This window comes from Odocoileus virginianus, chromosome 21 (assembly GCF_023699985.2).
Source record: "Odocoileus virginianus isolate 20LAN1187 ecotype Illinois chromosome 21, Ovbor_1.2, whole genome shotgun sequence".
Taxonomy (NCBI): Eukaryota; Metazoa; Chordata; class Mammalia; order Artiodactyla; family Cervidae; genus Odocoileus; species Odocoileus virginianus.
In genome coordinates, this window is record NC_069694.1 from 20374214 (window position 1) to 20399173 (window position 24960).

Sequence of the window (24960 nt, forward strand, 5' to 3'; positions counted from 1 at the left end):
CACTGGTTCCTGCACTCTCAGTGTAGTAGAAAGAGTGAGGGTGCAGGATTTAAGCAACCTGGGTTCATATTCCAGCCTCACATCACACTGGTAGTGAGCACTTGGACTGATAACTTCAGCTTCAGTTTCCTTTCCTATAAGACAGTGAGATGAGACACTGCCAACCTTAGGGAAGTCTTGACACGTTGCCTGACATGTGGTAAGTAGTCTGGGAATCAGGTGAATGAAGGAAAAATCTTCCTTACCAGGCACATTTTCTGGAGGCAGTGTGTTTTAAAGGAGATCAAGGGCCCATTTAAGGTGCCAGGTGAAGCAACGAGGTTAGAACCAGATCTCTTTCCAGGTGGTAGTCTTATTTCTTTAGCTAAACTATCCTTCACATCTTGCTGAGTTTTGCTCAGCTTCTTCCTCCACCCCCAATGTGGTTGCCAGCTTCCAAGATGGCCCCAAATGATCCCCACTTCCTGGCATTCATGCCCTTGTATAGTTCTTTCCCACATTGGTCTATGTGACTGGTGGATTACAACATAAGTGATGATACATGACTTCTGAGGTCAAGTTATAAAAGGCACATGGTCTGTCTTGGAATCTCTGACTTGGATCACTCACCGTAGAGAAAGCTGGCTGCCATGTCACAAAGATTCTTGAGCATCCCCACATGCTCCTCGTGTGGCCTGGAACTGAGGCCTCCAGCCATCAGCCACATGAGTGCACCATCTTGGAAGCAGATTCTCCAGCCCCAGTCATACCTCCAGATGACAACCACCCTTGTTAAGGTTTTGATGACAACCACATTAGAGACCATTAGCAAGAACCACCCAGATAAACTGCTGTAGGCTCCAGAGTCTTAAGGTGCTAAGTTTCAAGGTAATTTGTTGTACAGCATTAGATAACTTATATACATCTATTTCTGCTTTATTGACTATGCCAAAGCCTTTGACTGTGTGGATCACAATAAACTGGAAAATTCTGAAAGAGATGGGAGTACCAGACCACCTGACCTGCCTCCTGAGAAAGCTGTATGCAGGTCAGAAAGCAACAGTTAGAACTAGACATGGAACAACAGACTGGTTCCAAATAGGAAAAGGAGTACATCAAGGCTGTATATTGTCACCCTGCTTATTTAACTTATATGCAGAGTACATCATGAGAAACGCTGGGCTGGAAGAAGCACAAGCTGGAATCAAGATTGCCGGGAGAAAGATCAATAACCTCAGATATGCAGATGATACCACCCTTATGGCAGAAAGTGAAGAACTAAAGAGCCTCTTGATGAAGGTGGAAGAGGAGAGTGAAAAAGTTGGCTTAAAGCTCAACATTCAGAAAACTAAGATCATGGCATCCGGTCCCATCACTTCATGGCAAATAGATGGGGAAACAGTGGAAACAGTGGCTGCCTTTGTTTTTCTGGGCTCCAAAATCACTGCGGATGGTGACTGCAACCATGAAATTAAAAGACTCTTACTCCTTGGAAGGAAAGTTATGACCAACCTAGACAGCATATTAAAAAGCAGAGACATTACTTTGTCAACAAAGGTCCATCCAGTCAAGGCTATGGTTTTTCCGTAGTCATATATGATGTGAGAGTTGGACCATAAAGAAAGCTGAGCACAGAAGAATTGATGCTTTTGAACTGTGATGTTGGAGAAGACTCTTGAGAGTCCCTTGGACTGCAAGGAGATCCAACAAGTCCATCCTAAAGGAGATCAGTCCTGGGTGTTCATTGGAAGGACTGAAGTTGAAGCTGAAACTCCAGTACTTTGGCCACCTGATGCGAAGAGTTGACTCATTTGAAAAGATCCTGATGCTGGGAAAGATTGAGGGCAGGAGGAGGAGGGGACAACAGAGGATGAGATGGTTGGATGGCATCACCAACCCAACGGACATGGGTTAGGGTGGACTCTGGGAGTTGGTGATGGACAGGGAGGCCTGGTATGCTGTGGTTCATGGGGTCACAAAGAGTCAGACACGACTGAGCAACTGAACTGAACTGATACCCAGCACATGGGTATCAAGGTTCTTTCCTGTGTTTCTACAGTTTCCTCTACCTGTTCTTTTGCTGAGCATCATGCCTTCAACCATCACCTCTACCAAAATGTATTTGAAATATTTTTTCCCAGTGGGTCTTATTTACAGAGTCACTGTCCTATTTTTCTCAAAGCACAACCTGTCCCACCAAGATATTCTATGGACTCTCAAATGTGACATCACAGCCCTTCCTGCTTCCTCTCCTTCTTGTCACTTAACTCTCCAGCAACCCTCAGAGTCATCATCAATCACTCTGCACTTTCCTTCTCCATTTATATCTGGTCTGTTGCTACTGTTTCTTCAAAGTTTCTTGCATCTCCATTCCTACCACCTGTAGCTTGGTTTGGGCCCTCCTGACCTCCTGGGCAAGGCCTCCATTCTGGTTTTCCTGCCTCCCAGAATCTCCTTACTCCCTTCCCATCTTCATCCTGCTGCTCTACGATAAAGCCTCTGGAGCACGTTTTCCATCATAGTTGTACTGTGCTCAGAAAATCTCAAGTGGCTCCCCAACTGTCTATTATTAACTGTTGTATAACAAAGCACCCCCAAACTTAGAACTTAAAGCCACAGCTGTGTATTTTTTAATCATGAGTCTTTGGATCAGATGAGTGGTTCTGCTTATCTGACCTGGGTTCACCAAGGCTCAGTCACTCCTGCTTCTGCACCGCTGTGTTTTGAAGCCCATTCTGATCACCCATACTAGTGCATGAAATCTTAAGAGGAGAAGCCAATCATCTGGGATTTCAGCCGAGAGGTCCTGCAAGCACAAGCAGAGAGAATTCCTGGAGAGAACCTCTGACTCGGGTGATTTCCACCCGGAAAGACACAGCTGGGACTTCCCAGCCAGAAGCATGTGGTTGTTTGCAAAACTGGCCCGTAACACAGCACAGCCCACTGTGCCATCTGGGCCACGTCTTGGCGAGTGGTCATCCCATGCCAGGATCCAGTGTTCCCGTGGACATCTTAAGCCGTCTGTCTGCTGTGGGCTCGCTGAGCCCCCAGGCCTGCTAACCTGACATGGAGTCTGAGCCTGGCTTGATTTTCACAAGGGTGGCATAAGGGATGGTCTGATTCAAAATGATAGCTTCCAGAGTCCCATCATTAGCTTTCATTGTTCCAGCTCCATCCTTTGCCAGCACGCGTGGCAACAAGGAAGCATTTATGTAGCTGCTGTCAGTGTCTGGGGTGGCCTCATCACTGCTGTATCTCTGATTAATTCTAACTGAAAGCAGCTCACCCTCAGGAGGACAAAGCCCATCAGAGACCAGTTATCAAAAGAAGATGAATGTGCCCTTCGGGCCAGTGTTTGGGGAGGGGGACATGTTTTTAGGAGACTTGCAATCTTTTCCACAAAGAGCTACTGTTTTTCATCTTTTAGAGAAAATGTTTTTTCTTTCTGCACTATTTGTGTCCTAACGCATTTTTATCAGTTGATTGCCTCATCATTATTGATATGTATGTTGTTATTAATAAGTATTAATGATACTAATTCTGTTTGCTACAGCAGCACAGATTAATTACTATTTGGGGGTAATACTATTTTCCAATTCTGAGCTAATTCAGAAATCTTTCTTTTATGGAAATGGGCATGCCATGTGTCTGTTCTCAAAGGGAAAATAAAACTCCCACAGCTTAAGATCAGCATTCCAGAATCATAGAGTTAAGGAAGATTTTGTTCCCACAGCGAATAACCAGAGACCCTCATTATTAGCTCAAGTGTGGTGGTGTTTTCAGTAACTTTTCTCAGTCTTCTGATCATGACTTGAGTATACATTTTGGATATCTTTTGGATAAACAAAAGGGGGAAGAGGATGTGTGGATCCTGCTGTTGACCCATAATCCTGTCTCAGAGCCTGGTCCCTATATGGTCTGAGACTCTGAAAATCTAGGCTTTCTCAGGAAAAAAAATAATGTGCACTAGGACCAAATAAGAGAATGACAGCCTTGTTCATCCCTCATTGTGGCTGTGTCTTGCTCTATAATGACGACAGCAGTGTAGCTCCCCTCCCCTCACCGTCCAAACGTTGAAAAGTTCTCCCTGGTAATCTCAGAGGTTTGCCATTTTAAAAAGATTCATACATTTGAACACGAGCAGAATGTCATCTAAAGAAATGCCATGAGGCAGGGGACTGGTGACCAGAAGGCCTCAGTGTAATTTAGACCACTCTCCCTTAGATGTAAATTAAGATAGAGAAGATTAACCTGACCCACAGTAAAAGCACTGCAAAAGGTTTAGGGGTTAGGTTGTTACGGATAAGGTTAATTAATTTTTCAGGGGCACCAGAATATACTATTAAGTGTCCTGGTAGAAGTAATTTCATAAGAGTAATTTCCAGAAGGATTTTATTCATCTCACATTGGTGAAAATATTCGCTGTAGAAAAGACCATAATTTACCCCTTTTGAGTAAAGTTTCTTGCGCTGTGCTGGAAACTGGCTCCTTCTGGCTCTGTGCTTCCCTTGTTTCCTGTACAAGCACTGTAACATTTTCCACTTGTTAGTACAAAAATTATGTGATTGTTTCCCTGAGTTATCTTAGGTGTTGCTAAATGCTTGTGTGAGTTAGAAATCTTTTTTTTTTCTTTTTCTGAAAGTGCCATTTTAAGAACTTTTAGGGTGGCAACCTGAACCTGGAATAAATTAAATTTGAGGATTGCTTTCATTTATTAATGGATAGTATTGAAATATATATACTAATATGTTCATTTATTCATGCACTGATGTAAATGTCCATAGATTCAAATGTTTAAGAAGCTATCTATTGAGCCCCCACTGTTGAACACTGGCCAGGGTGAAAAATTAACTGGGTAAGATATTACACTTCAGGTGGGTTTTATAAAATAGTTATATGTAAGTAACAATCTAAGGGTTAAAAGCACAAAGTTCACTTGGAGGTCCAGACACAATTTTGTGGGGATTAGGACGGTGGGGAGATTACCTCTGGGTAGATTTAATCACATAGGCTTCATAAAGGAGGTGGAGGGTAGGGCTCACTCTTGAAATTGATCATCTGGATGCATCATGAAGCTGGTCATAGAGGCATCAAGCACACAGGCAAAGGTGCACAGGGCAGGGCTGGGTGCCATGATGGGTTCGGTGTGGCTGGAACGTAGGGATACGAGGAGAGTTGGCATGGCAGGTAGATGGATGTTGAGTCACTTAAGGCCTTGAATGTCAGGAGAAGCTTGGGCTTTGCTCCCTGGGCACTGACAGCTCTTAGAGGTTTGAAAGCTGGGGAAAGGCATGGTCAGATTTGTGTTTCAGTTCTAATGTTTCTCACACTGTAACATCCACCCACATCACCTGTGATCTTATTAAAATGCAGGCTCTGAAACAGTAGGTCTGGGGTAGGACTCTGCATGTCTAACAAGCTGCCAAGTGATGCTGCCGCTTCTGGTCCACAGACCCCACTTTGAGGAGCAAAGTTTTAGGGAAGGTTCCTCTCCTAACAGGTTGGATCTGAGCAGAAGGAGTATGGGAACCTATTAGGAACTATACACTATTAGGAACGTATTAGGAATGTACACTATCCTGGCTGAACAGATCTGAATAGTTACTTTTTTAAAAATCAAGACTTGCTTTAGTGACTCATTTATACGTTCAAGAATCTCATTGTAAACACAAGTAATGGTCTCGCTTTCAGATTCAATACTTACTGAGGTCAGTGAGTTCTCAGGAGAGTTGTCCATAATTAAAACACAGGCTTTAGAGTTATATAAAAGAATTAGTCGAATTTTTGTCCCTGGGGCATTTCTGTGATCATCTGAAGAGCTAAAGAGAAAGAAATGGCCTCTTTTGAAAGGTGAGACACAAATCTATATCAGAAGAACTAGAGGTCTGGGGTGTAGGGACAGAGGTCAAGTTCTGCCTGCTGAAGAAGACCACAGTCCTCTTCCCCAGGGACCAGCCTGTCAGTTGTCACACCCACCACTCTCTCTGCATCATCTCTTCTGTCATTGTCCCCACCCTTCATCTTAGCTGTTTCATTGCAGTCTTATGGTCCAGCTGATCTCATCAGTATTTCATCTCTTCTAGAGTTTCTCAGAGTTTTTGCCAGGGTTCAGCCATGTGTAAGTTTCTTAAGACTTTTAAACATTTGATTGGGTAACTAAATGCTCAAAAACACATAGTTACCTAATTCAGTAAGTGAAATGTGATCATACCAAGTCAACTTTGTTTCAAACCTCCTACAGTTCTCCCCTAGCTTCCCCAAATTCCATCTTTCAGCTTGAAATTGCACCTGCATGTATCTGCTACAGGTCTGATTGTGGTGGGTTCTACTCTGGCTCCATCTGGGGAACCAGGAAACGTGCCCCAGCCCCCTCACCCTTGCAGTCTGCCCAGCAAGGCTCTTCCAGACACTTTATCCCCGTCTGGCCTGAGGGCTAAACCAGTCTTGACCTCTGGGAACCTTGGTGTCTGGTGTTGAATGCACATGTCCAGGTGCTAAGAGTTCACTCCCCAAGTGCTTCTTCCCAGGCACGCAGAGCCGCTGTGGCTTATTAGGTCCAAAAGGGACATTAGAGAGCCCTGTGCCTCATATTACGTCTGTAAAAAAGGAGGCTGAACAAGTCCTGATTACAAAGCAAGCAAATAGGAAAATGGGGGCAGGAAGCTGGTTCTCAGGGACCCACGTTCTCTTTCATCCCCCTCTAGTTGCAGCTGAAGAATTTCTATCATACAGGTTTAGGGAGAACAGTTTAGTTAGGAGGGGTAGGGAGCTTGAAGCTGATTTTGCATAAAAACTTTTATTAAAATTGAGGAAGTACCAGCGGTCAGCATCAAAGAATGAGGTGCTGATGGAGATTGAGGGCAGGGGGAACTCAGTCTCCTAACTACTCCTTTTTCCCACACCAAAGAAGCCAGGACCACTTTGTATTACTGAAGAGCCCCAGATCTTCCCTGAGCTACGCAGCACAAAAAACCTTTGTCCTCAGTTTAAATACTTCATGAGCTCAAGTAGTCACCATTGGTGAGCGAAGCAGGTGATAACCACACGCCTGGACAGGATGGGTTACAGACACGGCCCAAGTGACGCCTTTCCTTCAATTAATGACACAGGAGTCACCAGAGTGGCTGCTTTCTTTTTTGTGGGTCCTGTGTTGCCTTCGGCAGCATTTTCTACCTCGGAGGCCCAGCAACAGTGGGCTGGAGGTTGGGAGGAGAGGGGACGGGAGGGCTGACTTCCAGCTGGAGGTCTGATGCTGATCCCCCCCCATTCGCTGTCTGTTTCAGGGGAGGCTCAGAAGCAAGATGAAAGTTGTGCTGCTCCCGAGGCGTTGGCAGTGCGGGAGGATGCCGGGAGGCTTGCTGTCAGCTCCCCAGCAAGTCAGGGCCACAGGAACCAAAGCAAGCACTTTCATCCCTCATTAGGCCAAGTACCTTCTGAGGAAGAAGAGGTAAACAGGCTTGGGAGGGAGACCGTGAAACTGACAGAGGAGCAGGCAGCTGCAGGCCCAGAAGGGCTCAGGAGAGAGAGTCCCGTGGAGGGTCAGAGGGAGGAGATGGGGCCTTTCCCCCCAGGCCTGACCGCCGATGGGCTGTGCCCCAGACCTTGCCCGGACTCCTCTGAGTCCAGGCAGCCAGAAGCCAAAGTTTCCACCCTGGCGGATGATAAGGACACTGCAGAGGGTGGAGGAGGCCTAAGGAGCACTGTGAAAACATGAAGGGGAAGAGAGATCGGGCACGATGCCATGTCGAAGGTACTCCAGACATAAAGAATTACACATCAGAACAGCTCAGCGAAGAAGTCACTTTCTCCTAAAACACCTCCAGCCTGCAATGAGAAGGGACATGGATCCGGTTGCAAACTGTGAATCTTCTGATGAGGCCAGCCGAGTTTGATTTACCAAACACGGGTCCTCAAGCTTTCCCGAGCCTCTTTCTGTGGAAGCCACACTGCTGTAAACGTGGCCAGGCACGGGCTCATGTCGGCCAGATGGCTGGTTTTCAGCGTCGGTCTTTTCTGTCAGCATTTGTTTTAGTTAGAGATGTTTTTCTATTAGCATTTAAAGTTGTTGGTCAAAATTATGGAAAGGGTTTGACAGGGGTGGGGTTTTTCATCAGGTGCCCGTCGTTGGCATGATTCAGTGCCTGCAGAGTAAGGTGTAATTGAGCATAGTGGGTCCAGAGGGCCCACGGCTCCTCTCCATCACGTCAGGGCCTGGTGGGACCTCCCAGGGTGGATGTTCTTGGCATCCTGCCTACAGCCTGTCTGTCCTGGCACCAAATGGCAGGTGGAAAGGGGCTTAAGTGGGCTCAGAAGGTTAGGCTTCCAGTTTGAAATCCACAACGCCTGTTGAGACCTGTCTGCTGACTACTAGAGCTGAACTTTCCAGCCTGGAATTCTAGAGGATTAATCGACCTTGAGTAATGGCAGGCTGTAGACAAGCAGAGAGGAAGGGGACTCCAATGGTGTTTTGATTTTTTTTTTTTTTTTCTGGGAGCCAAAACCTGGGAGTGCTGGTTCTCTGCTTTCAACCCCGGGCTGCATTTAGGGTTTTATGGTCCTGTGGGTTGTGGCAGTGTAGCTGCTTTGGGACCAATCCAGGTTTCCCCACCACCTGGAATCTCTAGCCATTGCTCCTCCAACAGAATGCTGCAGCCACCCTCTCTGTGGCCAGGTACTGAGGTTTTAAAGGCAAGGCAGAGCTTGTGGCCCTAGCGTGGAAAGAGAGGGGAAAACAAAGTAGCTTTATTACAGCCTGGGGAGGCAGAGTGTGGAAGCAAATTCAAGCTCTAAAAGCAGGAAAGTAGAGAGTGGTCACCCCCACCTGTGGCTTCCCTTAGGAACAAAATCAGCTTTTCGAGGCAGCACCTGGTGCTGCAGGGTGTTGAGGGCTCATGAAATGAGACCTTTCCTTGTGCCTAATGCAGTTTATTTCCCAGGAATACCTAAAACCAGATCCCAAAGCTCAAAATGTCCCTGAGGACCGGAATCACTCCTTTGAGAGAGACTACTGAAGAGAAAAGAGAAGTTCCCAAGGTAGGAAAGGTAGAAAAGTCATCAATTCATCCTAGAAATCAGATATATTTAGACCAGGCTTGTGATCCCAGGTGGGGATCCCACATGCACATGGGTGGCCAGCGGCTCCTCCCCCAACACCTCCCTTCCACATCTTACCTCCTGGCTTCACTCGGCCAGCAGGGTGGGATCCATCACACTTGGCACTGTCTCAATCTGACGGAGGGCAGGGTGCAGAGTAGAGGTTCTGTCCTTTCCCAGATGCACTGGGAAGACCTCCAGCTGCCTTCCCCCCACTCACCTGAGGTCACCCCCACGAGCAGGATGCGGGCACACCTGAGTCAGTGCACTGTGGCTCCTAGTGAGCTGGACTCATCTACCCCTGCCCCCTGGGCCCCAAGGCCCCATTCACTCATTCTTCTGTGCTCCAGCCTCTCCCCCTGCCCACACCTATTCTCCCACCTTCCGCTCCAGAGGCCATTTCTGCAGCTGCAAAGCTTCCTGCTCAGGCCAGCAGCCACAGCAATTGTTTTCCTGTTGCACCAGGCCTAAACTCCCTGCAGATGTTTAGCCCTACTGCATAGGATGCCAGAGCCACCACAGGAAAGCATGGCCAGATTTAACACAGGGATAATAAAAAGAAAAATCTCTCCCCACAATAGCCTTGGTCTTGACACACAGTTGGCCAGGTGCATGTCTTTAGGGCCTCCATCACCTGCTGAAAACCAGGACTTATAATAAACTCCAACACATTCCATCATGGATAAAAAAATTGCTGCGAGTCCCAGTGTGTGAGGTTCAGGGCAGAGGGTCATAGGAAATGCTAACCTAAATTCTGTATGTCCAATCAGCTTGGGGTTGGGGGTCTTGTGTTATTAGATGAAATTGTAGCCAATAAGTTGATCCTGTCATATTTGTAATCCGAACATTGCCCTGTACCCATGTGATACTGTCCCTCCTTTGCTATTCCAATCCAACATGGTTCCAAAGACATTAAAGAGTTTCAGCAATTACTTAACAGTTGTCTTTTGTCTTTTCATGAGTCATTGTGAAAGTGTGCTGCATTCTATCCTCTACTCCACCAAATAACCCTGCATCAGTCAGGATCCTCTCAGCTACAGTTCACAGTTTTAAGAAACTTAAACTATAGGGAAATGAATTATATTGCATAACAAAAATTCAGTAGTAGGGCATTCCAGGGCTGGTTCATTCAAGAAAGTTATCAAGGAACTCATTTTCTGTCTTGCTGCCCTGCCTGCCCCAGTGGCAGATACTTCCTCATGCTAACAACATGGCTGCAACAGCACCAGCCATCACTTGTTCTCACATATTGTCCAAAGGCAGAAGGAAGTTGTGTGTGTGTATGTGTGTGTGTGTGTGTTTTAAGAGCAGGTAACCCAATGCTTGTCAGGGCTTCCAAGGTATCTCAGTGGTAAAAAAAAAAAAAAAAAAAAAATCTGCCTCCCTATGTAGGAGATGCAGGTTTGATTCCAGGGTTGAGAAGATGCCGTGGAGGAGGAAATGGCAACGTACTCCAGAACTCTTGCCTGGAAAGTTCCATGGACAGAAGAGCCTGGCAGGCTGCAATTCATGGGGTTGCTAAGTCAGACACAACTGAGCAACTGACCATACTTTCATGCAACCTAGGACTTGTCACATTTCATTGGTTAAAACCGTCACATGCCTATTTGAGCATGTCACATGCCTATGTCTAAACAGTCCTTAGCAAGGAAGATGGATTTGCTGTGATGGGTTTAGGTCTATCGAGGAAGCCTGTCCCTGGACATACAGACTCTAAAAGGATGAACACTGAAACAAAATCAGGTCTTGGGAAGTGTAGGAGAGTTGGGAGTAGGTTTGAGTAGGCTGCCAACAGAATTCTCTCTGAACCACACGTCTGTTCTTGTTGTATTTTTTCTCTTAAAAACCACAATATTACATTACTGGCAAATGTAGAGTTGGAGAGAGGAGCAGTTGTTGTTTGTTAAGAAAAATGTCATCTCATCTCTCCCTTCCCCTGGCTTCTGCATCATCTGTCCTATTTTGTAACTGGCGTGTTCCCACCTCTGTTTACCTCTTCAAGTATGTCTGTCCTTCCATTATTTTTTTCCAGCTCAGTTGCCAGCAGAATGCAGAGCAGTCTGGATAAATGAAACTGAGCGGGCAGGTCTCTTAATGAAATGCACACATGGCATTTTCTGAGATCGCTCTGTACCTGAGAGCCTTTGGGTGTGGATTTTTACATGTGAGTGTTTATCGTTCTTCTAATGAAGGCTCACAGAAATGGGTTGGCTTTTGTAAACCAGGCATTTCTCACCCCCAATCCTCTTCTCTTTCTGTGCCTCCTCTGCCCACCTCTTCTCCCCCTCCCCTTCTTCTTCCCCTGGAACATCTATTCCTGACGCCTCTCTAGCTAGGAGGCCTCTGATGGCATTCAGCTCAGCCCCTGCTGGAACCTCTTCCCTGCTGGCAGTCTTAAGGAAGCTAAATTCATTTTCCTGTTATTGTTCCTCTCTGTGCCCTCACTCCCAAACACACACCACCATCACTAGGTGAAGTTCTAAAAAAGAGTTCTGCTGTCGGGCATTCATGTGTTGGAGTGAACTGGGGGATGTGTTATCACTACTGGAGCATTTGTACCCCAGTTCACCATGTGAATTGTTCCAAATGGAAGTCCAATCTTCTCTCTAAAGAATTTCAAAGACCAGCTGCTTGCTCATTGGGGTTATCTTTTTCTGTCTCTTTCAGATCACAGCATGCCTTTGCCCCTCTTGGTTTCCTCCAAAACCTGGGGGCTCTCCTGGCTGGATCATTTCCTGTTGCCCCGTGAGCTGGTGCCCTCTTTCTCTTTGGCTCTATTTGAGCACCTTCCCCCCTGCCCTTGGCTTTCATTGTGGAAGCCTCCATTTGGAACAAATGTTCCTCCTTAATAATATTGAGGGTAACTTCACACGGCTCACTTAGGATGTCTAAAAGCCAAAGGGTTCCCCTTAACTCACTACTGTTATATACTCCTTGTCTTCCAGATGTCTTTCTGAACAGAGAAAAATTTGAAGATCAGAGAGATGCAGTAGAGAGCTCGGCAGTGAATCTAATTAGATATGAGAAGCAGAAAAAGAAGAAGGCCCCGTCTCTCCATATTCTGGTTGCTCACAAAAACAAAACAAGTTGATACAGCGTGATGGCAATTTAAAATGATAGATATAGATGTGCTGCCTTACGTTTCATATCACCTCTCTACTAAATGAGGATTTTTTTTTCGGATGCTTAGGCAAAGTTTGCATAATACTGACAAGTATGACTTTCTGAAATCTATATGAGCCCAGGAATATATTTTGGGATCGTAGCGAAGGCCAGTGATAGCCTATTAAATTTAAAACAATAGACTTAAAAAAGCACACCAGCTGCTGTTTTGCAGTTTGATTTAAAGAAAGAAGTAACTTCTATTCAGGTGTAGACCTTGTTTTATTGGATTCTACCATCATCGTGTATCATAACTATATATTTTTTGTTACCTGAAATTAAAATGTAATTTTCCCAATGTAGGTGATTGATTATCTTTATTACTTACATTATCCCACCCACCCACCCTCGCTGAAGGCCAAGCCTGGGCTGAGCATGGTTTCTAGCAAACTATAGCAGCTTATCACTTGCAATCTGTCACCTAAAATTATTAGATCATATGAAGTTGTGAAAAATATGGAGAGTGTAAAGATTTTATGCAATCAGCCAAAAACGCCAGATCTAAAATCAGTTGGTTTATTTCCTGCCATCTTTCAAGTTGACCAAAGCTCTCACTGATTTGCTCTATTTTCTTACGTTTTTAGTATTTCTGTATATACATGCACTGAAAAGCCCCACTTGGAAAAAAAAATGCACTGCAATTCTGAGAAAAAGCTTATCCTAAACATCTAAAGATAGCATTTCTAATTATTGTCGACATTGTGTTTACACTGTGCAAACTTGAGCATTATTCTCACTTTACCAGCTGTGTCTAGGTAGAGTCATTACATCAAACGCTTCTAATTTTACAAAAAGAAATCAAAACAAGTGTGTGTTTAAGTCTCAGTGACAAACGCAAACCCTGTGAGTCAAATAGGCAAACTGATTAGCAAGCTGGCTGGGAAGTCAAAACAGCAACTATAAGGAGATTAACAAAATAGATCTGTGAGGGTAGAGGGGTAAAAATAGCCTCCAGGGGCCAAGCGGGGTCCTGCAGGCGGGTTTGGTTGTGCATATCCGGTTCTGTGCCGGGAACCAGATGCCTGCCCTTATGGCCGCCAGTCTTTCCTTCATTTAGAGCTGTGATCACAGAATTCATCTCAGCTGGCCTCTTACTGGATGTGGAACTCCTTCTTCCAAACCAAAGAGGTAGCAGCCTTTCCTTTACTTGAATCCTTCCAGTGACAGAATCCTCACTACATTTCAAGGTCATTCAATCCACTGTGCGTGCGTGCCAAGCCGCTTCCGTTGCATCTGACTCTTTGCGATCCCATGAACTGTAGCCCACCAGGCTCCTCTGTCCATGGGTTCTCCAGGCAAGAATACTGGAGTGGGTTGCCATGCCCTCCTCCAGGGAATCTTCCTGACCCAGAAGTTGAACCCTTGTCTCCGGTGTCTCCTGCATTGGCAGGTGGGTTCTTTACCACTAAGGCCACCAGGGGAGCCCCCATCCAATCCATTAGTAGGTAACTATTTTTCTGACCTTAGCTATGATTATTAATTAATCATTCACTAGATCCTTAGGCCTTAGCGCTATGCTATACACCTCTCAGTAATAACAATTTGATCACCACAACAATCCAATGTAATAATCTTATTTTACAGGTGAGAGACCTCAGGCCCAGAGAGGTGAAGTGACTCACTTAGTAGGTCACAAAGTTTATAAGTGTGGTCCAGCTGGGGTTCCAAATAGGCCTTCCTACCTGAGGCTGAACTTGTGGTCACTGTGCTATACACATTCCTTGTCCTCACAGTGAACTGTAATTTGCCCCTCTAACATTTCCTTTTTTTGTTTGTTTGTTTCTTGGCTCTGGAACCCCATAGAGCAGTTCATCAACCCCATTTCCATGAATGGACAGAACAGAAATAAAGCAGATCTGCCAGGGTATCTTTTCAGTCCAGGGGAGTCCAAGGTAGTGAAGAGAGAAACTGAAAACAGAAGGTGCTGTGGTCTGAATGTTTGTGTTTCCTGCAAAATTCATGTTGAAATCCTAACCCCCATATGTGATGGTGTTAAGAGGGGAGACCTCTGGTAGCGGTCCCAGAGTCATGAAGGGAGAACCTTCTTGAATGAGTCGCTGTTGTTCAGTCGCTCAGTCGTGTCTGACTCTTTTCAACCCCATGGACTGCAGCTGCCAGGCTTCACTGTCCTTCACCAACTCCCAGAGTTTGCTCAAACTCATGTCCATTGAGTCAGTGATGCCATCCAACCATCTCGTCCTCTGTCATCCCCTTCTCCTCCTGCCTTCAATGTTTCTCAGCATCAGGGTCTTTTCTAATGTGTCAATTTCTTCGAATCAGGTGGCCAAAGTATTGGAGTTTCAGCATCAGTCCTTCCAGTGAACATTCAGGATTGATTTCCTTTAGGATTGACTGGTTTGAGCTCTTTGGAGTCCAAGGGACTCTCAAGAGTCTTCAACACCACAGTTCAAAAGCATCAATTCTTCAACACTCTTGAATAAGACTGGTGCTTTAAAAAAGACTGGAAAGAGATCCCTCACCCCTTCCACCACGTAAGAACACAGCAAAGGGGTGCAGGCTATGAGTCCCAGAGAGGCTCTCATCCACCATGTTGGTGCCCTGATTTGCACTCCCAGCCTCCAGAACTGTGAAAAATAAATGTCCATTGTTTATAAGCCAGCCAGGCTGCAGTATTTTGTGATAGCAGCCCGTGTGGACCAAAACAGAAAATAAACAATGAGAGGCACCATCCCCTTCTGAAAAACAAGTGCAAACTTCCATTGACAATCCTGAATTAACCTGTAATCTGGGCAGCAGTGTCAAAGATAGGGTGCTGGCCTTTTATTCTTGCCTATTGTGTATTCCTATGAAATTTCTGCCTGTGTTCACAACTTTTAATTGTGGGGATAGGCAAATACATCTGAGATCAGGATATTTAAATACTCAGTTTACTAATCCCTTATCAGTGCCAACCTGTACAGTTTAAAATAATACTCCAGACTGTTACCAAACCAAGCTGGGGTCTGCTTGCCTGATACTCAGTAAAGCCAACCTACTGATACCAGGTTTGGTGATGGAAAGGGTGTCCATTGTGGGGCCAAGCAAGAAGAATGGGCAGCTCATGTTGAAAAGACTCGAACTCCCTGATGGTTTTCAGTGAAGGGTTTTTAAAGATGAAGGAGAAGGTCACAAGGTGCATGAGCCACTCAAGGACATCCTTCCAGTTGACTGGTGATGAAGACAAGGTGATGTTTCAGGAATCTCAGTCATCAACCTTCTGGTTCCAACTGGTCTGGGGTCTACATGGTTGTGGTCATCATGCTGTGAACCTTTCACCTGGTAGGGGGTTTAGAATCTGCAAAATGGCTCAAGGATATGGCTCACATTCTCTATAGTCCTTGTGGAGGAACTAAAGGTCCTTGACTGTTTTATAACTAAACATTTATTTAAATATAACAAAATATAACTATTTTACATTTGTAAGTATTCGATAACTGAACATTTACTTTGTCTTGCTTGATGGTTTTCCTTTGTTTCTGCATTTTCTCGCTTCTCTGATTCCATTTGCTCTCTAGAACTCGGGGAAGGCCTAGCAGGCCAGAGTTCGTCTACAGACTGGGGGATGTGGGGATGGGAACACAAGGGGTCTGTCCCTGGGAAGGCCTCGCAGAGTCCTGTTCAGTTTCAAAACCAGTGAGAACCAGTTGGTGGAGCAAATTCACCAGGCAATAGTCTTTCTTCCCAGTTGTCACTTGGGTTCAAGGAGCGGTTTTTAGATAACAAGTTAGTCCTAGTAAGAGGTAAAAATAACCACTGGGGATGAGTTTTTGGCTAAAGTTCAGTTTGACTCACTGCCTCAAGAGTCTGAGAGAAACAGAAGCTGCCTATAAAGAACCAGGGTGGAACACTCACAGCTAGGAAGTGAGTCTATCCCAGGAAGCTAAAAAGTTAATATACTTTCATTAATAAATGAAAGTGAATACACTGGACTGACTACTCTGTGTATAGATTATAATTTTCAAGAGGAGAGGCAGAACCATTCCCCCATCAAGCCTTGATCAAGACCAACCTACCTTTGGACCCCATTGCTTCCAGCTGTTTTTGTAATCAAGAAGTTAAGAAGAGGGACTTCCCTAGTGGTCCAGTGATTGATTCCACACTTCCAATGCAGGGGGCCAGGGTTTGATCCTTGGCCACGGAACTAAGATTCCACATGCCATATGGCATGGCCAAAAAAAAAAAAAAAAAAAAAGTCAAGAAGAGCATTGTCCTGGTTGTGGAGAAGGCTGACAACTTCAGATACCAACACCAACTTCCCTGGAACTGGCACAGTGACACGGCCTCTCTGGCCCTGTCTCCACCATCTGGGGAATGGACCTCAGGCTTCACACAGAGGCAGATACATTGGTGCATCCCCATGCCAGGCCAGTGGCTCCAGCATCAGGATCACTGGGCATGAAAGCGTCAGTCGCTCAGTCATGTCCGTCTCTGCAACTCTACGGACTGTAGCCCGCCAGGCTCCTCTGTCCATGGGGATTCTCCAGGCAAGAATACTGGAGCGGGTAGCCATTCCCTTCTCCAGGGGGATCTTCCCAACCCAGGGGTTGAACCCATGTCTCCTGCATTGGAGGCAGATTCTTTACTGTTTTGAGCCACCAGGGAAGCCCAGAATCACTAGGAAGTTTGTTTCAAATAAATTTCCTCCTCTCCCTTTGAATTCTACAGCTCTGGGATGTAGCCCAGGAAGCTGTTTTTTTGTTTGTTTTCCCACTTCCCTAAGTGATCTTGCTTTCCTCCCTCTTGCAAGCTCCACCCAAATGCATGAGGATCAATAGGTGATTAAACCGTGCAGAGGAGCTGGGCAGGGAAGAAAGAGAAGTCCTATACGGATTTGGGAAACATCTTTACCATTCCCCCAAAAATAGCTGAGCCAGGAGAGAAGCATCAAAAAGAAAAAAGTAACCAAGGTCCCCATAAAGTACTGATTTGCTGAGTTTTTAATGTGCAACGCGCATTGTCAAACAACCTCCAAAGGAGCTGCTCTCTTGAGGGATTGGGGTGGGGGGTGAATACCTGGAGACACCTGGAAGCGGCACCTCAGTGCAGGCTGCACGAGCTTGGGGGCAGAGGTGGGGGAGTGGTGGTGGGCAAATTCTGGAGGGGTCTCAGAGTGCCTAGAAGGAGCCCGTAGGAGGTGGGGGGAGGTGGGTGCTTAGGGCATAGAGGGATCTCAGGGCTCACAGGGTGAAGGTGGGGGTGTCAGGGTGGAAAGGGACCTCAGAGAGTCTGGAAGACCCTCAGGATTCAGGGGTTTACTTCGGTATCTCCGGGGGGTCCTCAGAGCTCGGGGTGCCCTCAGGATGAAAGGGGGTGTCTCAGTACACGTGGCTGAAGACCTCGAAGTGAAGGGGATTTTCAGTTAGATCCTAGCCATGGCAGAAGGGGTGCTCACAGAGTACAGAGTGTCTCCGGAAGAGGAAGGAGCAAAATCAAGCTGAGGGGGTAGGCGGCTTGGGGTCTCAAGGATGGGGTCGTGGGCCTTGGAGAGGCGTCAGGAGGTTGAGGGGTCCCAGGGTTGCCCAGGATGCGGAGAAGGGGCCCTGGGTCACACGGAGAGCGTCTTGGGCTCTTGGAGGAGTGTCAGGGTGTAGAAAGGTCCGGGGGAGACGCCACAGCACACAGGGATACTAGGGTACGTAGAGAGGGGGCGCGGGGGCACATAGAGGGGATCTCGGGAGCATGGGGAGAAGTCCGGGCGTGGAGCGGTCTAGGGGCACTTGGAGCGGAGTCGGGGCGTGGAGGGGCTCCCAGAGCGCATAGAAGGGGTCTGCGGCGCGCGGTGGGGTGGAGCGCTCAGAGGGCCTTACCCTCGCTCTCGCGCCGCCGCTCCGGCCTTACACTCGCTCTCGAGCCGCCGCTTCCTGCGCTCCGCGTGCTCCTGCGCCTTGCGCGCCCAGGGCCCCGGGCCGCACAGGCCCACCACGCAGCAGGCAAGTCGGCGGCCCGCGTTACCGTTCTCCAGACTGGCCTGATTGCCGCCGCGGCCCAGGTCGTCCTCGCCCGCGTGGACCACCACGGCGCGACCCGCGATCGAGTGCGGGCCGGTGAGCGAGGCAGCCAGGTCGTAGCGGTGCTTCCAGACCTGGCCACTGCGCACGGGGAAGTTGCCAAAGTCGCCCGGGTGCTGCGGGTGTGGCATGGACATCGGGTTGTAGTGAGGCCCGGTGGAGTCGCAGCCCTGGCTCAGGTCCCCAAACTGGTGCACGTGGATGGCGTGGTTTGTGCCATTGGGCTCGTCCTGGAAGCCCTCAAGGTGGAAGAAGGCCTCCAGCAGGGTGCCAGGCCGGATCTGCCGGAAGAGCACGAGGCCGCTGACCCGGGGCTGCTCCGCCTCCAGCGTGGCGGACGGCTGCACCTGGCAGACGGCATGGAGCGCGGCGTCCGGGTCGATGGCCGCCGCCCGCCGCTGCATCACCGTCTCCTGCCAGATCTCCGACACCTTGGTGTGCATGTCGCGGATCTGCTCCTCCATGAAGGAGTACATCTGATGCAGGAACTGGTCGGCTGAAGCAGCCGAGTCACAGGCCACCAGGAGCAGGTAGACACAGAGCAGCGCCAACATGGCCAGAGCCGAGCACCTGCGGGCACCCCCAGGGGGTGGGGGCGGAACGAGGCTTAGTCACCGGAAACCTGGAATATCAGACACTCCGGTGTCCTTGACTCCAGACCCTTTCTGCTGAGGACCTTTCTCGCCCAGCGTCCCTCTCTTGTTCTTTTGGCCCCTGTCTCTCCAGGGCCTGCTGTGTTCCCGGAACTGGGCTAGGTGCTGCGGTTGTAAAGATGGATGAGGAATAATCTCAAGAAACTCACAGGGATCTTTCTGAGCCACAAGTCTTATCCTGATCCTCCCAGCTACCATCTCCACAGCATGGTGGGGGTGGCTAGAGGGGGGCTTCCCTGGGGGCTCAGATGGTAAGGAATCCGCCTGCGATGCGGGAGACCTGGGTTCCATCCCTGGGTCGGGAAGATCCCCTGGAGGAGGGCATGGCAACCCACTCAGTATTCTTGCCTGGAGAATCCCCATGGACAGAGGAGCCTGGTGGGCTACAGTCCACGGTGTCACAAAGAGTCGGAAGAGCTGCTAAGCCCAACAGGCTGTTGTCTCAGGCTTCCTGAGGAAGCTCTTGTGGCCCTTCCGGATCTCCTCCCTCTCAGCATCTCTGCCCCCTCATCTCCTGCCACTCTTTTAGGGCATCCCCTTAGACAGGCAGCAAAAGGCTGCTTCTTGCACTTGCTGTGTGCTCTCTGAAATGCCCCGCCCCCTCCTCTCTGCTGTGTGGTGTAGACCTGAAGCCAGAAGCTCGGTTTTATTCGTCTGTATCCCCAGCATCTGGGCCTGCACCTGGCAGTGAAAGACATTTAATACGTGAATGTGGAAGGAGGAGTTCCCTGAGAGACGGACGTGTCAGCAGATCATTCCAGTGCTATCCTCTGATTGAAGATGGAGCTTTGTGCAGGGGGAGGACAGAATAAGCAGTGCACATCTTCGTGGGGGACTCCAGGAGGGCTTCCCAGAGGAGGTGACTTCTGAAAGTCCCACAGGACAAGTAGGAGCTTTTCAGTCAAGCCAGGTCAGAAGCCCATTTCAGGCAGGAGGCACAACCTGAGTGTTCACAGGCTGTGAAGAGACACAGTTTGTATGGGGCACGGGGGAAATTTAGTGTGGCTGGGATGCAGCCTGTGCTTCCAGGGAGGAGCCCAGGCCGAAGAGGGAGCTTTGGGCCAAGGAGGGAGGGGCTGGGTTTGCTGTGCTAAAGTGCATGGTTATTAGCCAGGAGGCTAGTGCTGGTGGAAGTTTTTAAGCAGAAAAGTGAGTGTTGAGATAGTTTTTAGTCTGGCAGGAGAAAGAATGTGGGCTAGACTTCGGGAATGGAGAGGACAGAGGAGAAGGGATGGGAAGACCCCAGGCAGAAATGGAGACACAGGAGAACTGGAGACAGGCAGAGTGATGAATTAAGGGGCAGCAGCAGCAATCCTAACCAAAAATGATGAAGGCTATTACCAAAGAGGAGGCAGCACGGTTTCAGGAGGGCTTCAGATGGTTTCACAGTTTGGGTACCAATGGCAGTGGAGAGGAGGAGCTGGGGATGACTGAGTTCCCAGCAGGGGAGACTGGGTGATGGATGGTGGTACCAGGCCCTGAGAAGGAGGGAGAGAGGGCACGTTTTGCGCAAGCTTGCTAAGGGTAAGACCCCAGGTGGGATGTTGGGCAGACGGTTATAAATGGGAGTTCTGGCCCTTGGAAGAGGCAGTGTCGGTGGGAGGGGCTCTCAGTGTTTGCTGGCCACACATCAGAGTCTGAATCTTAAAATTCAGATGCCCAGGCCGCACCCTAAGAGATTCTGATTCAGTGGGCATGAGTTGTTTTTTTGTTTTATTTTATTTATAGCTCTGGTACCCAACCAGGAATTTTAAAGCAAGACACAGATACTAACTGCAGTATTGCGGGGGAAATTTCCGACTCTGCCTTAGTTATAAAACAAGGCCGGTAAGACCACCAAGGATCACTAGGAAGGTTAAATGAGATACGAGATGACAGGCCATTTTCACATTTTTAAGCCTGCCCACAGGGATCAATGCTGCCTCTAAAGAGCTGGTTTGAGGATCAACTGCATTGTCAAAGGCCTTATCCAACCCCAAAGCAGATGCCATTTTAAAGTTAAAATCTAGGTTGAGTGTTTATTCTTTCCATAATCATTACAGAAAGACAATCTAGTATGGTGATTAAAATCATGGATTCCAGAACTCACTGGATCTGAAGCCTGACTCTGCCACTTTACCTACTCCCTTAGAGTTAGCATACTTGTTATTTTTGTTACAGAGTACCAGAGAAAGTAAAGTGCTGGACTGCAGAGTCTAGCTGGGCTCACCCTCCTCTCAGAGCCTTCGGTTTTCTTATATGCAAATAGAGATAATGATACTTACCTTAGAGACTTGCTGTGATGCTTGAAAGACACAATTAGAATCGCTAACATTTACTGAAAACACATACAGGCACTAATAAAAATACTTTGCAAATGTTAATTCATGTAGCTTCCCAAGAACCCTCTGGGGTGGGTGCATTGTTACCCCCATTCTAGAGCGCAGACAAACTAAGGCACAAAAAGGTGAGTGTTGTACAGACAACTAAGTCATGTCCAACTCTTTGTGACCCCATAAACTGTAGCGCACCAGGCTCCTCAGTCCTCCACTGTCTCCCAGAGTTACAGATTCAGTAATAGCTGAGGCAGGATGTGAAGGGGTGTGGTCTGCTCCAAGCCCAAGGTTTAGACACCACACTGTATGGATCTCATCAGAGGCAATTAACCTAGAGCCTGGTTCATAGAAAATTCCCAGCAAGTGGCAGCTCTTAGCTATCAGAGAAAAACTGCTGCTAAGGATCTCAGGATGCTATTGAAGCTGTGGGAGGAGGAGGTGGCCAGGAAAGGCTCCAAGAAGGAGTGACAGGTAGGTAGAGAGGTCCAGAAAGTGACATCAAGGGCAGCACTTCTGACATGGCCTGGTTACTATGGTAAAGCCCCTGTGAGCTGGGGCGGGAATAGAGGACTATCCCTGAGGCCACATCTTGGTCTCAAGCTCTCCATCACTACCGACCACCCCTGTCCTTTTGAGCTGGTCCTACACCTCAAGAGGGCTCTGCCAGCTAGGTTATTCATTGAAAGCATACAGAAAAACAAGTTGCTTTGGACGTGTCCACAAAGCTTTCTTTTCCAAAAAAGCTTTGGGTCATAATTAACACTTGAAGGAGATGTTTTTGTCTTAGAGTGTGTGTGTGTGTGTGTGTGTGTATGTGAGTCGCTTAGTCATGTCTGACTCTTTGAGAGCCCATGGGCTGTAGGCTGCCAGACTCCTCTGTCTATGGAATTCTCCTGGCAAGAATACTGGAGTGGGTAGCCTTTCCCTTCTCCAGGGGATCTTCCCAACCCAGGGATTGAACCTGAGTCTCCTGCATTGCAGGTGAATTCTTTACTTTCTGAGTCACCAGGGAAGCCCTCTTAAATAAAAGAGAATTCTTCTTGAACCCCAGGTAAAACTCCTTGGGTCTTAAGCTTTTCACTTCCAGGTCAGCTCGCAGAAGGCTCACCCTCCTCAGTCTCTCAGTTTGAGCTGTAGATGACCAAGTGGTTTCAGAAAGGCTTGCTTGGTCCGGAGAGAACAAAGTTATCAGGGAGCAAAGCAAGCTACCGAGCTGTTGCCTCCTTCCTGGGTTTGGGTTTGGGAAAACTGGTTACCTCCCACCCCCTCGAAGACTCCAGGGTCTTCTAAGGCCTGGGTGCCCTATGAGAAGGGGTCCTGGCTGTGAGTCTGAGCCTGCCAGGCTCCCTTTCTGCCTCCCCTAAGCAGGTGGCTTTTCCTCACCACCCACACCAGGCAACATCCAGAAACATCTACCTTCCTCAGTCCACGTCTCTCTTTTCTCTAACCCAGAGGATGCTGCGGTCCTCTTGAATGAGCATTAACAGATCCCCAAACAATCGCTTCCTGTCCCCACCCATTGCCTTCCTCAGCCCGCTCCCCACCGCCCTCCTCCTCCCCTCCAGAGCAGCTGGGCTCTATCAAGAAGAAGTGTGTTTCCTCCCATGAAAATGTTCAAATCCTTTTCCTAGAAGAGGCCGGGTGCCCTGCCCGTTTCAGACTCAGTAAGCACACTCTGAGAAGAGCGACATGAACCTCGACTTCACGCCCACCTTTCCAGCTCTTCAAAGAGAGTTTCTCACCTGGGACCCCGAGGAGCAGCACCTCTCCAGCTGGTCACAGGAATGCGGGCAACTCCCGGGTGTTTGTGAGCGAGCAGGGCAGCCTCCGGGGGGAGTGGTCACTGAGAGGAAAGAAGGTCACTGGGCTGGTCTAGGCAGGGAAGCCGGCCAGGCCGTCCTCGTCGGGGAATTGCCTCGCCTCCCCCAGCCCTGTCCCCTCCCCGCGGTCCCTCCCCAGCCCCGCGTTCCCCGGCCAAGTATTCCTTTTCGTGACTTCACTGAGTGAGTTGTGCAGACTTACGTAGCAAGTGACCTTCAGGGCACAGCAGGGGAATAGAAAGTAGACAGAAAACAGCCTGTTTGGAGAGGTGTACAATGGTCTCTTTCTTGAGACGTCCTTTGCTCTCCCCTGATTTCCTCAGCTCTTGATTTACTTTTGCTGGATGTCTGAGATGGAAATGGACACCCTGCAAAAGTACATGATGTTTTCTCCAGGGCTGTGCTTCCACACCTGTGAGAGGTGAGACGCAGGGGAGGCAGCAGTTACCCACTCAGGATGCAGGGTCCCAGCTTTGTCACTTCCTAAGGATGCGCCTGCACCTCCGTTTCATCATCTGTAAGATGGGGAGGTGAGGCTAACCCAGGACCCCGCCTGTAGTCACTCTCATCCTGTTCTCGCTTCCTTATTAAAGTTACGGAGGAGTTTTTCTAGAAGAATGAGTAGTGTGGAGGAACCACAAGTCTTTCCCTTCCCCAGTGCCCTTTTTCTCCTTTTTTCACCATGATCTTTCCTCAATCACAGCAGTTCTTTCCAGAAACAGAACCTCCCTCCCCCCCGAGAAAAGCCCACATTGGAAAAGGCAGCTTGCCTGCTTGCCTGCCTGCCCTCCAGCCTGCTTTCAATAAATGCTTAGTGGGTGCTCACTCTGTTGTGTACTGGTACCCGAAGCTGCGTGAGCCCCTGCCTTTTGGGGTTCATACTCCAGGAAGGGAACAGCAGTGTCAACAGATCCATCCAGTACAGAGTGGGGACTGCAACTGCGGAAGCAAAGCCAGGGCCCCTAGAGACCCAGACCCTTGTCCTGACCACAGGAAAGCTTGATCCCAATCTAGACTTCTGGGCCCCAGCCCAGGCTAAGTTAATCCTTTGCCAGCAGGGCTTCCTGGAATCATCTTTTTAACAACTAGCTATTCTAGAGTATGGGCTTCTCAGGGGGCTCCGTGGTAAAGAATTCACCTGCCAAGCATTAGACACGGGTTTGATCCCTGGGTCGGGAAGGTCCCCTGGAGGAGGAGATGGCAGCCCACTCCAGTGTTTTTGCCTGGAAATCCCGTGGACAGAGGAACCTGGCCCTGTACAGCCCACGGGGTTGCAAAAGAGTCGGACATGACGTAGGCACTGAAACAAGGATTCTGGAGCAGAGCCAGGTTTGGAAACCCCTGCTTGGCAGGCAGAGCTCAAACTAAAGATCTTGTCCCGGAACAGCCATTGCACAAGATAAGACAGGGACTTCTGGGCACTCGGAGCCTGCAGCCTGGACCCTGGCATCAGCCCGCCTGGCTCAGGGAAACCTCGGGCGTCATGGGCTCGGTCCCTCCCACTCTGCATTCTGTTATGGGGGTCGGTGCCTTTGACTAATGTCTTCTCTGAGTTCCAGGTGCTGCCCTCTACTCTACCTCACCCTGAAACATTCTGGTTTCCCATTGTGAATCGTCCATCCAACTGGAAAAAAAAAAGAAATCTGTATTTTCATTCAGTTATTGAAGTAAGAATTGTATCAGTTCATAACTACTGTATCAAGTAGCACTTTCTTCCTTTAGTTTTATTTAAGGGCCAAGAAAGATTTCCTCTGCTATGATATTCTCGGATTGGTAGTAAAGTCCATTTTCACTTTCCTTTTTATGGCATTCTAGAAGAAATTTGCTTTTCCTCCTACCCGACCTCCCCAATATCCATGCACCACACCTTTGGCAATAGTACCCCAATTTCCTTCTTGGAAACCACTGCATTTTCAGTCCATGAAAGTAG

General features: G+C 48.2%; 2 protein-coding genes across 7 annotated transcripts in view; one reads left to right on the forward strand and one right to left on the reverse strand.

Moving 5' to 3' along the window:
- Nucleotides 1-10009, forward strand: part of CCDC149 (coiled-coil domain containing 149) — a 118407-nt gene extending 108398 nt beyond the window's left edge. For all 5 annotated transcript variants that reach the window (XM_020897594.2, XM_020897596.2, XM_020897597.2 and 2 more), the window contains one exon: nt 7263-10009. In XM_020897594.2, the coding sequence (XP_020753253.2) occupies nt 7263-7693 (431 nt within the window). In that variant the 3' untranslated portion in view covers nt 7694-10009. The remainder of the gene's footprint in view (nt 1-7262) is intronic.
- A 7144-nt stretch (nt 10010-17153) lies between these two features.
- On the reverse strand, nt 17154-23468 carry SOD3 (superoxide dismutase 3). 2 transcript variants are annotated; one of them, XM_070452080.1, is made up of 4 exons: nt 23233-23468; nt 22953-23053; nt 20237-20373; nt 17154-18812 (listed from the first exon to the last, which is right to left on the reverse strand). In XM_070452080.1, exon 4 carries the CDS (start codon nt 18794-18796, stop codon nt 18038-18040), a length of 759 nt encoding a protein of 252 aa, XP_070308181.1. In that variant the 5' UTR covers nt 18797-18812; nt 20237-20373; nt 22953-23053; nt 23233-23468; the 3' UTR covers nt 17154-18037. The 2 variants fall into 2 exon arrangements, with proteins under 2 accessions (XP_070308181.1, XP_020753289.2); XM_020897630.2 differs by lacking the exon at nt 20237-20373 and having other exon boundaries at nt 23233-23460.
- Between the last annotated feature and the right edge of the window lie 1492 nt (nt 23469-24960).

What these genes read in the sequence shown, in the direction of transcription:
- SOD3 (XM_070452080.1), bottom strand. Translation starts at nt 18,796, where the DNA reads ATGTTGGCGCTGCTCTGTGTCTACCTGCTCCTGGTGGCCTGTGACTCG.